Below are 12,069 nucleotides of genomic sequence, written 5' to 3' on the forward strand. Positions count from 1 at the left end.
GGTCCCTATGGGCAGCTCAGCATTTCAAGTTCTGTAAGAGCATGTCAGCCAAAAGACAGGCTTATGAGAGGGAGGTGCAAAAGACAAAACTTCACTTGAAGCAAACTCTGCAGTTATTACACACTGATCCTGAAGGCCAACATTTTGGCAAGGAGCTAAATATTAAATAAAGAGCATGGGATCTTTTATTGCTAAAAAGAATGGCTCCTCCTCAGGCCTGGATAGTTTCAGTGAATCAGCAAGCAACAGGAGAAACACATTAACTACAGTGGGGAGTGTCTAGCAGCTGATAAATTCTAAACAAGTTCACAACTTTCACACAAACAAAACTTGGGAAGCAAAACAGAATATATCTGAACACAAGAAGCAAAGGAAAACTTAAACCATCTTCTACTGGAAAACACTAACAATTTTCATAGAGGCCCTAATTTTGGATGGTAGTGGCTCATGTAGACTGTTTTCTCAAGAGCAGGTGTCAGCTCTAATCCAGAGCAGCTATTCCACAGTAGATCACTTGCATCTTTTCACAGTGCTCTGAATCAGAAAGTCGAAAGTGTTATATGGGAGTTTCCCAGAAAAGAAACACTAAGGGTTAACAGTTGTCCACTAGATCAAAACACCAGGAGAAACACTGCCACTCAGCTTGTAACACGCTTTTACCTTGCTCTCTGAAAAATATTTTTCTGCTTTTTCCCTTACACATTGTGTAACAAACCAAAACCAACACTACTAGCAGGTGTCATCCTGCATTAATTTAACTGGGCCACTGGTGGCCATCACCATTCCCACTTTAGACAGAAAGGGCTGCCGGGCAGCCAGACCTTTCCACAAAAACCTCTTCATTCTGGAGCCTGCCCAGCTCCCAGTACAGCTGGTACTGTGTGGGAAGGGAATTTAAGTAACTACACTGTGGGGACTTTGGGTCTATAAAAGTATAATGTGGCAAATGGTTGATTCACCCAGTGTTTAACTGGCCAGCAGTTTTGGTTTTAGATTAAAAGCACTTCTACTGATGAGGGAAGAAAGAAATTACATGAAAAATTCTTGTTGTGAATCTCTGCCCTAGCCCAATGGCATGTGTTTGGCAACAGTGCAGAATAAAAATATACATGCTTTGTGCAGACAAACTCATCCTGGCAGATTGAACAGAGATTGCCCCAGGTCTCTACAGATCTCTTCAACTAGAAAGTGTCCTTCATTATAATGAATCCTACCCAAGTTTCTCTGAAAGCCTACTGCATCCAAGGTTCACTACTCCATCCCAGAGCTGTCTCAGAGAGGATGAGAGCCGGCAAGGTTCATGAAGATTGAAAACTTCCTCAGGAGTTCATCACACCCTCCAGAAAACTCTGAAGGAGCAAATTTGTCCTTCAGTCTCCCCTGAGCCTAGTTCAAGTAAAAAAACCACTGCCAGCTGGCAACACAGTATTCCTGTCTTGCCTCTTCCAGTGATCCCCTGGCTGCTCTCCTCAGCCTCTGTGGCATGGAGGAAATATTACCTTCAAGTCTCTGTGCACGATATCATGCTGGTGAATGTGATTCACACTCTCGAGTATCTGATGAATACAGTGGCTGCAAGATAAAGGGAGAGACACACAGAGTTATGCACACACACACATACACTTAGCATCTCATCTCATCCCAGAACTATTTCCCTAACTTTTACATTTGTACCAGGAAGAGTTCAAGATCCCAGGCTGAATCCCTTCACCCTGCCCACCAGATGATACAGCTCAGTACTGTCACAGCTGGACACCCCCCACCCCCTCAGCAACAGGATGCTAAACACCCTATCTATAGCAGGACCACAAAGCTCTTTCCTACTTCACATCATCTCCTTCCTTTCTTCCCCATCACATCAAGCATTTCGCTTGCTCCTTCAGCCAGCAGTGCCCACCCCACACAGGAGAACCAAGGCATCAGAGTATCAGCAAACAGCAGCTGAGATTGGACAAGCAAGACCCAACTGTTCCAGGAAACATTCAGCTGGGCTAGTCTCAAGCAAAGAATAAACTTTTAGAGAGCAGCAGCCTTCCCTGGCAAATTCAGGATGATGACTCCTGGGTGCCTGCCAGTTTGCCAAGCTTTCAGAGCAGCATCTCAAGCACTCTGCATACACAATGTGCGCACACACCCGCTTGTTGGGTGCCTTTTAAGTACAGATCCCACTTAAGGGCTTAGTGATCTGAAAAGCAGACTCATTCCCTGTTAAGTGCAGTGTGCTGCACTCCCCCAGCTCACAGAAAACCATGTCTCTGCCACTCTCACTGCTGTAACCACAGGGGCAAAAGATGTTATTTACACTGGTTGCATAAGGACAGCGCAACACACCCATGGGTGAGATTTCTGGTTGAAAACATCTCTTCCACTAAACATTTACTCAACTCGCAAGGGTGAATGTGGAATGGAGCAGGGATTTTGACAACTATGGCTTAGCAGGAAGCACCCAGATGTGGGCAACTCAGATGTGTCTGTCCTCACTGCAGGGTCGGTCAGTGCCCTCACCAAATTCTACACATCTCAAGGGAACAAATTTGAGGGAAGGGAGATTGGCTACTGGAAAAGATGGGAAGAGAGCGAGGTAATGAAGAAGAGGTGCAGCAGTGTGTATTTGCCACCCCCACCCCTCTGGAGTTGCCAGTACAATCCTCAGGGTCGGAGTCCATGAATATCTTCCCACTCCCAAAACAAAAATGTATAATTAGAACAGAGTCGAGTCTGAGCGAGAGAGATTTTCTGGCCAAAAATGGCAAAAGTGTGAGGTGTCCCAGGCGAGCCAAGCACAGTAGATTGGCACGGACCTCACTCCCTCGCTCTCCCAGCCTGCTCTGGAATTCAGCTCGGCATGGGGAGAGAAAGGGAGGAGTTTCACTCTGTCATCTTGTGGGTACTGTGAGACCTGGCCAGCTGACAGTCAGAAGGCTGAGCACCCTGAGGAAGGCTCACAGAGCAACAGACAGTTCTCCTTTTCCACTAACCCTGCCATAATTTTCCTGAGCACTGTCGGTCACTGCCAGCTCTTGACCATTTCAGGGAACAGGCACTGGCAAGAGGGATAGGGGGAAACATGATGGCTTATAGCCTCAGTACTTCAAGGCAGAATGGCTTAAGTGACTGTGTATCTGTCTGAGATGCTATGCCTACAACATCTGTATACCCCACTGAAAACATCTACAAGGCTCTCAGATATCTCTGCCAGAAGCTTCATCAAAGATGACAAGCTTACTGGCCTTCCCTATCAGCAGACAGCTCACGGCAGAGCATGCAGTGCAATGCCTCGTTTGAAATCATTGTGCAATGCCCAGAAAACAGGGGCTGTAAGCATATCACTGGGAAAGCAAACAGACTCCACAGCTGTACCTATACAAACACACCAGGTCATGCTCTTTCCTTCTTTGCACTCAGTATGATCTTCCTCACAATACTGCCTACCAAGCTCACCCTGGAGCAGTACCCACTACTCCCTTCTTACCCCTCTCCTCTCACAGCTCCCCTAATGCCTGCTCCAGCAAGAGTTAGGATGCGATAAGAAATACAGGTGCCAAGTAAGCAGGGTGAAACATCATCATCAGGCCACTTCCAGGTCCTGGTAAAGCGGAACAGGAGCTGCCTAATCTCAGCTTTGAATCCAAATGCTACATGTCCAGTAGACAGACGGGTCAGAGAACACCCTGAGCTACTGCTGCACAAAACGCCCACCCTGCATAAACAGCAAAAGGACAAGCACGGGCCACTTCAGGAAGCTCATACATGGGAGAGAAGGGACACACTCAGAAAAAGAAGGGCATACTATAAATCTTCAATATTAAAATATTAAGGTTGCTTTCACATATTGTGCTTTATCTTACTGCACCAGCCAGCTCACAGCTGGAGAAGGTTTCCACAGAAACATAGCCTACAAAGCCCTCTCTCCCTCCTGCCCCATAAGCCATTACCTAGACACCGGCAAATTGAATGGGTCTGCCCAACAGCAATGGCACATCACTGAAACCCCTATCAGGAGAAGGCAGAAGCCAAGCAGGCAGCGCTCCCACAGCCACAGGACAGCTCTCCCCTAGGTTTGCTCACTAAGGACACAGTCACCGCCTGCCAGAAAGGTCAGTCAGGCAAAGTCACTAGCAACGGGTCTCCCAGCAAAGAGCACAGCGTCTGCAAGTGGCAAAGACAGCAGCGTCTGCAAGCAGCAAGGGCAAGAGCTGCGGTGAGTCAGGCTGGCTGGTGACAATAGTTTATGCTAATAGCAGAAAGAGGAATCGTTTTTTCCAGATGGGGAGCAAGAGTGTCAGAACAAAGCCATGCACAGAACAGCAGTCAGGAAATTCATTCCACTTGCCAACACATGTGGCACATACACAGGAGGGTCTGGAAACAGTCTTACCTGGCATCTGCTTCACTGTAGTATTCTCTGGCAACAATATCCTCAAAGAGCTCCCCACCAGTAACCCTAAAGTGCAAAAGAACAAGGGAGGTTACAGACCCCACGCGTGTCTAGCTCAAGGCTGCACAGGACACACGTGGCCACCCATCTGGGCCCTTTCCCACAGCCTGTGTGGGGCCCTGTGGCACAGGGGAGCCAGGGCAGAGCTCCACCATCATGGCACCAGCACCGGTACATCCATGCAACTGACCCCTTGGACTGCCATTTCACCAGCAGTGTACAGGACACTGTTGACACACTGGGCACGAATTGCCCATGCACCTCTACAGAGCTTAGTATATGCTATTCTCAGGCAGAACACTGCTCCTCTGACTCCCTCCAGGCTGCCTCAAAGACAAAAGTCCAACAGCCTCCCTATACAGGATAGCCATCCCTTGCCATCCCATGCTTCCACCTGCTGCCAGGAGCCTTCCTGGTCCATCCCCTACCACACAGTCAATGGCTATTTGTCAAATAGGCCAGAGGTATCTACAGGTCTCAAAAGAAAAAGGGAGAATTATATTAATGTAGGTGGTTTTAATTCCACCCTTAGTCAACCATCCACATGCCTATATCACTGGTGAAGAATCAAAGCCAAAGACAGACACTTACAGATCAAAGACGAGGTAATGGAAACCTTCTTCTGAAATACTGTCGTGGAGCCGCACTGCAAAAACATAATCAAGAAATGGAGATTTACAGAGCATGTAGCAAATATGACACTTCACAAATCAAACCCATGCACACAGCCAAGTTCTCCTTCAACCCAATCAGTCTATTAATTCCCCATGCCCTTCGCTTTCTGTGCTCACTTAGTGACCTATTTCCTTCCGTTATCTCAAAGGAACAGATGGGTGTCCTTCACATACACCCACCCCTCCATAGTGTCAAAATAAATTCTAAACATCTTTGATCTCCGTTCGTTCTCCTCCTCTAATGCTTTAGTACCCTCCTTTCACATTTGCCTACTCACGTTTTGCCATCTCTCCTCACCCACTCTTATTTCCCAAAACAAACCCTTTTCAGAATCTCCAAACAAGCCTCCAGACCAAAAATTTACTTCTGACCCTACTTGCATGTCAGTGTCATTGATCTCTCTTCTGCCTTTGATCTGTAAAAGGTCCATGAAGTTCCCTCCTCTTACTTCCTTTTCCTCACTTCCTTCTCACTTACACCCCAAATCCTTACCCAAAATTCAGAGCCATTTTCTTGTTTCGTTTTTTCCGACTTGTTTGCTACCACAGACATATCTGATCACATTTCCCTTCTCAAAATTTCATCCTCCTTCAGCTTCCTTACCTATCCCCCTCTAGTTCTGCTCCCGTTGCCTAAATTAACCTTCATCTTTTCCCTTTCATTGTCCCCTTTAACCAGCAGGACTGGGGTCGCCCCCATCATAGGCCACTATCCTCTGGTATTCTAGGGTCTCTGGGGTTCTGTCCTTTCCCAGTGTTACACATGGACAGTAACTATTTTATCTATGCAGCCAGCACAGTGCCATTTCTTCCTGACTCGAAAAATCTCAATTTCTTTTATGTTTCTTGGATATCTAGGCACTAATTCTAAGCCAAGAGGAGAAACTAAGCCCTTAATCTCATATTGCTACCTACCCCTTACTTTTTGCTTTTCTTCCCTGCTGGAAAAGTTCACTATTTTCCCTGCCAATCAGAGTGACAAGCTAGCAATCCTATTTGACTGAATTCCTAAATCTTCACACCCTGACTAGGACGAGTTGTCTTCTTCACATGACCATCTACAGTCTTTCCCTATTGACTCACCCAACTAAAGCAAGTAGCTGAGACTAGACTGGGTTTCAGTCACTGTAACACCTCGTAATCAAGTATTGACCAAAGTAACATTATCATTCTCATTCCTACAAGAAAAATCTCATTATCCTGCTCTGTCACTTTAATGGTACTTTTGCCTCTCTTCCCTGTCTTCCATTCCCTTCCATGGAAAATAGGTGGCTTGTCTTGACTTTTCCCAACTTCATTATCTTCTCTCTGACAGTATCAAGAGGTCAGTTTGTACCTCTTATTGGTGCATGACGTCAGCTACCATCACCATCTCGGGAATGTTTCAAACTAGCACTTGGCACATGCTCCTACCTCATATGGAACAGCTTTTGCAAATGTTCTCAATGCCCTCCTCTAATCCTCCTTGCAACTCTCCTTTGCTAAGGCACCCTTCCACATGCATGCAAACACACAGAAACTCAAAACTGAGAGGGGCACAGATGTGGAGAGACCATCGACAGTACCCTTCCTAAAAGGATTTCATTCTTTCAGCCTGTACTTTCTTATATTTCCCTACCTTTATCTACAAGCTCTCTGGGCTGCTCCCTCAACCAATTTCCTTTCCTTAGCATTTCTACTGCATCTAACCACAAGGGTTTGGGAGGAACACTCCACCCAGCATAGTGCTGCAAGCAAGCAAGTACAGCTAGAGTACCAGTACAGCAGGTGTTTCAATTGCAACATGAATGAAAACAGAGACACATCACCCTTAAGAACTATGTTCCTCAAATCATCCACTACAAAAAATTTTCTTCCAAGCAAGCAGTTTTAGTTGGCTTTGTAATAACTTCACTGCAGTACCACTTTGTGTTTACAAGAAAACTTGTCTCCTGAGCACTTGGCAGAAACCAGCAGAGGCAGCATAACAAAAATGCAAGTGGGAAGAAGGGTATTTCCTAGTTGAAACGATTTCCATTCAAGTCAGGAAACAAGATGGGAAGTGGCTGAAACAGACACTTGGATTCCCAGTGCAGGGCAGTTTTCACTCCAATGCACAAGACTATTTGAGGTGAATGCAGGAGACAGGCACATGACAAAGAGCTGAGGCCCAGGACATGGGCAAAAGTCTGTGAAGAGATCTTATGAAGAGGGAAAAGATGGAGACTTTAAAGGAAAGCAGAATGTACTAATAAGGTCATGTCTAGTGACACTTGGCATGCACAAAAAAAAGCATTCTCCTTCCCTCTGGTACCTGAAAGGTCATCGAAGTGCTGCAAGAAACACCAAGCAGAGAGGAAAGCAGCACGAATGAAATCCTGACAGAGGAAGAACACAGCCACTAGCAGGCTGAGAACAGTGGCCATGAAAAGGGAACAGCAAACACATCTACAGGTAGAAGTGAGAGTGAATGATAAACTTTGATGTGAAGATGTAGGCAGCAAATTACATCAGAAAATAAAACATGAGCTGATTAGTGCTATTTCTTTGTCCGGAGGAACGCAATTTTGTCAGGCAGATTATGAAAAGGGAATGAAGTAGCAATTCAGGTGGCAGACTGGCAAAGGCAGCAGAAAGAGCCTTCAAGGACAGTAAAACACTATTTGTGTCCTTAGGTAAGGTACCATGGCAGAAGGACATACAATTCATAAATACTGACGCTGTACATCACCCTAGGGCTGAACAGCAAAAGAAGGCCCTGGAGGCAGGATGCAGGTCATTAACTTAACAAGGGAGCTGCTTCCTCGAGATGACCCAGGTTGATGCTGGAACAAAATCTGCCTGGGATTTAATCTGCTGAGGTAACAAAGCTCAGGGAGTAACAGTAGAACAGCAAAACCCAGACAAACTATCGGAAAGATGACAGTGGGCCCCACCACCCTGCCTGGGAATCATTAGCAAGAGCTCAAAACATTAGGCTTAAAGTGTGGAGGGGGCAACAATGAGGGGAGTCAAAAAGGGTGAGGAGAAGTCTGAATATACCAAAACTCTTGAGACTTTGAATTCCAGCCCACACCTACTTCATACTGATGCTTACAGGAAGAAACAAAAGCAATAATACTCAGTAGCAGAACAGCAAGAGCACCCAATGCCCTTTTACCCTAACATTTTGCTTACCTACCCTCCTGCAGAGCCACAAGAGCCTTCCCGACCAGCAAGGATACAGCAATCGGCAGCTCTGGTGCCATGGTTCACCCTGCTGACACACAAGTTAAAATGCTCTGCTTTGTAATACATTGCTAACTACCAGAGACTGTCAGCTTAAAAACATGACCTTCCTTTTCCAAAACCATTCAGTCAGCCCATCAAGTGCCATATACTCAGAAGTATCTCCACCACCTTTAGCTCATGTCAAGGATAAAAGCATTTTAAAAGTTTCTTGGTCTCCTCTCCACTTTAGTTCATAAATATGATCCATGTTGTGTTAACATTTATCATTAAGATATGCAAACATCAGATATCATCTGATACCTGCACCTTCCAGATAGTATAGAACCCTCTTTGCTTTAAAGATGTCCTACGTGAGTACTCTCTACCTGAAGTCAGGACACGGGTTTCCAAATGGCCAGTTCCAAGAATGGGTAACAGGAACCTGCGTACTGGGCTGTCCTCTGTTTCTGACATTTTCCCATGAAAAGGAGATCCCACTTGTTCCACAGGCTGCTGGTCCTGACATACCATCTAACATCTCCATTACTACCACAAGTTCAGCTTCAGCCAAGCAGATGAGCAGAGCCCCACATAGGATGCTCATACCTGTTGACATGAGAGGGTGAAAAATATAATCATATGTAGATGCTGGAAGGTAAAGGATCCCCCCAAACTGGCTATTCATTGTAAGAAAAATGGAGAATTAAAATTAAAACTATTCATCCAGGTAACTTTTTCTTCAAAAATATTACAGAACACGTTGGTTTTTTTTTTCTCTCTCATCAGGGAAGCAGTGACGTCTATGTCTAGTGCAGCAGACTAGACAAATGCACACATCACAAAAAGAGCCTTGAGTCACAGCAGCAGGGAAGTTGCAAAACAGCAACACAGGGTCTTCCAAAAGACAACCAAACTACAAACAAGTCCAGTACTTGCCAAGGAGCCTGATCTCACTCTGTTCACAAGAAGATGAGGTAGATTATTTCTATTAACTGATTCTGTCACCCAGAAGCAGCAATTCAAACCGTAATTCTTTCCTAGCCAAACACTCTTAACACAGGGTTCCTTACAGATGTAGAAAATCTGTCCCTGCCAACACCACACACAGCCAGGTTCTGTTCCCATATCAAAGGTCTCCGATCGATGTAAGAGCACTTACTACTATGGTTAGCAAGAACAGACAAGGAGAGGGGAGTAAGAAAGAAAACAGAATCAAGTCAGACAACGAGGCACTAAATCAGTTATGAGATATGGTGAAAGACTTTACCCAAGATTTTAGTCAGGGCACAGAAAAAAGTCCCATCAACAAAGAACAGAGAGCTCGTACAGTTCATAAGCACATCTTCTTTTGTAAGACTGTCAAGCCTAACAGATAACTTCAGAAATAATAACTAAAAAAACCACAGCACTAGTAAGCAATGCCAGAACAAATGCTATCCAAAGGAGCAGAATCAGTTACAGACTGTTAGGTAGAAACATCTTCCGCAACAAAAGCAGCTGGTCCGTCAGCAGAAAGTGTGCATCACCATTTGGATGATATCTCCAACAAATACATAGATTCTGGGAAAAATAAGCAGTGGTTTTAGTACAGCATCCTGATGAAACAATGTTTTCAGCAAGACACAAAAAAAGCCTAGCTTTCTTCATACGCAGTCCTGGAATGTGGTACTGTAGTGGTACTCCACCAAAGGGAATGAGAGACTGCTACCTAAAAACGTCCCTCCAATTTAAAATGCACACCTGTAACTCTGCATGGTTAAAGAGCTGCAATGCATCACTACACACAAGGCACAACCTAGCTAACTGGCTTAAGCATCCTTCTCTTCCCCCAGCCTCCTCTCTAGTCTCATCCTAAGTAAACTGGTCTCACCTGTATAAGAAGCATCTCCCACAAAGCTGGCATTTTGGAAAAATAACTAGTAACAGAGAAAGTGACACCAAAACACTCCTTTTCCCCAAAAAAACTCAGACCTTCAACAGCGCCTGATGCAAGTTACACAAATTATTTTCTGTCTTGTGTGGGTACGTGTATCAGGTCTGAGGCCCTAACACAACCCAAAGCATTTGCAAAGAGCCCGATACCACAGTGAGTGGTTCAAGGGGACATGCTGCAGTTACTGAACCTAACAGCAGCTGGGTACCAGGAGTTCAAGCACTTTCTAAGAACATCTGCTGCGAGTATTACTTTTCTCTGCCTGCTGTCTTGGGAGTCTCACTGGAAATCTTGCCTCAAGAACAAAACTTCAAGCTGATATTTCAAAGTGTTTTGAAATCCTCATGCACATAGTTTTTATTCTAAAAAGAAATAATATTAATAAGCTATGATACTGACTACAGAAAATTAAGCATTTTAGTGAGAAACAACAATACAGTAACAGTCATGCCATGTGGTTTACATTCCCTGCCTGAATAAAGTGACCCTGTACAAGCAGCCACAGCTCTCCGGTGCCCAAGCATGATACAAAGCAACTAAGCATAAGAGGAAAATCTCCCTCATAATAAACTGCACCAGCCTAACAACCAATGCAAACTGCTGCTGAGTCACACAAAGCAAGACACTGTGAACGCAAAAGTTGAAGTGAATCACGAAGAAATCAGAAAAGAGCTTTCAATTTTTATAGAAGTCCACCTGAACTACAGGAACATAAAAGAACACTGAAAAGCAAAAAGCACCTCATTTTTAAAAAGTCACATTTAAAAGCCAATTGATACTGGGATCACAAACACAGATTATGCCTAACCTAGATTTGACCCATATCTTCTCTTCACTCTGCTCATCGTGGTGAATATTATTATCTTTTTACTCTGATGTCAAGCATAACAGGCCAGAAGCATGTATGCCTGTCACATAAGCCCCAGGATGAACATTCCCCCTCTATCCCATGTCCACAACAACGAATGGAGCAGGGCTACCTGGGGGCATAGCCCATAGTTGGGGCAGGCAGGCTCTTGTAGCACAAGGTTGTTTCTGACGACCTGCTGCAAGTAAATCTCTGCAAGCGAAGTAGTTACTTAAATCACAGCAAAAGTCAAGTACACAAGCAGAATTTCACAGGACAATTCCCAGTATCTTCACTTTGCAATTACTCATATCTGCTTAGAAAAAGGTAACATGGGCTAAAATATGCTTGATCCTACATACCAATGGTCTTTGCTCATCCTTAGGGAGAGTGTTCAAGCTACAGGGTAGGGCAATCTTGTCTGATAAATCTCAGTTCACTGGTGTTCCTAAGTGTAAAGCATTCAGATATTCTGGGAACGTAAAGGATACTATCAGCCAACTACCTCTGCACCAACACACATCACATACTGAGATAATATAATATTTGGGGCTCTCAAATTAAGTTGCCTGTGTTGCAGAACCTGCAGCAGAGCCAATACAAGGCAACAGAGATCCCTGTCTGTCTCCTGGGTCATGGTAATTGCAACGCACTAACTTTTTCACACAGTCTTAGTAATGTAAACACAAAAGTGCTCTGGGATCTTCTGGACTGAAGAATGTTACTGAAAGGTCAGCCACTCGTTAGCAAAAGCCACAGTTTCACTCCTTAGAAGTTTCCAACCAGACATCAGACATTTGCCTGTATCATAGAGAAAGGGAGGAGAGAGACCACAAGGGGCACATTTCAAGAGACAGTGCATGGCAGAAGCAGCATAATAAAATTGGAGGCTAAAACCTGCCCGATGGCCTCTTCCAAAGATATTCTGCACCATGCCAGGAGATGATGAAACTATAGATACAAATACACACAGCCCGACGGACTTCAG

General features: G+C 44.8%; 1 protein-coding gene across 15 annotated transcripts in view; it reads right to left on the minus strand.

Moving 5' to 3' along the window:
- Positions 1-12,069, minus strand: part of CAMK2G (calcium/calmodulin dependent protein kinase II gamma) — a 120,011-nt gene that overhangs the window by 45,304 nt on the left and 62,638 nt on the right. For all 15 annotated transcript variants that reach the window (XM_042792699.1, XM_042792668.1, XM_042792654.1 and 12 more), the window contains 3 exons: positions 5,030-5,084; positions 4,379-4,444; positions 1,500-1,572 (listed from right to left, as the gene is read on the minus strand). In XM_042792699.1, coding sequence (XP_042648633.1) covers positions 1,500-1,572; positions 4,379-4,444; positions 5,030-5,084 — 194 coding nt within the window. The remainder of the gene's footprint in view (positions 1-1,499; positions 1,573-4,378; positions 4,445-5,029; positions 5,085-12,069) is intronic.

The sequence above is a fragment of the Tyto alba genome, unplaced genomic scaffold (assembly GCF_018691265.1).
Source record: "Tyto alba isolate M040663 unplaced genomic scaffold, T.alba_DEE_v4.0 Super-Scaffold_1, whole genome shotgun sequence".
NCBI classification, from domain to species: domain Eukaryota; kingdom Metazoa; phylum Chordata; class Aves; order Strigiformes; family Tytonidae; genus Tyto; species Tyto alba.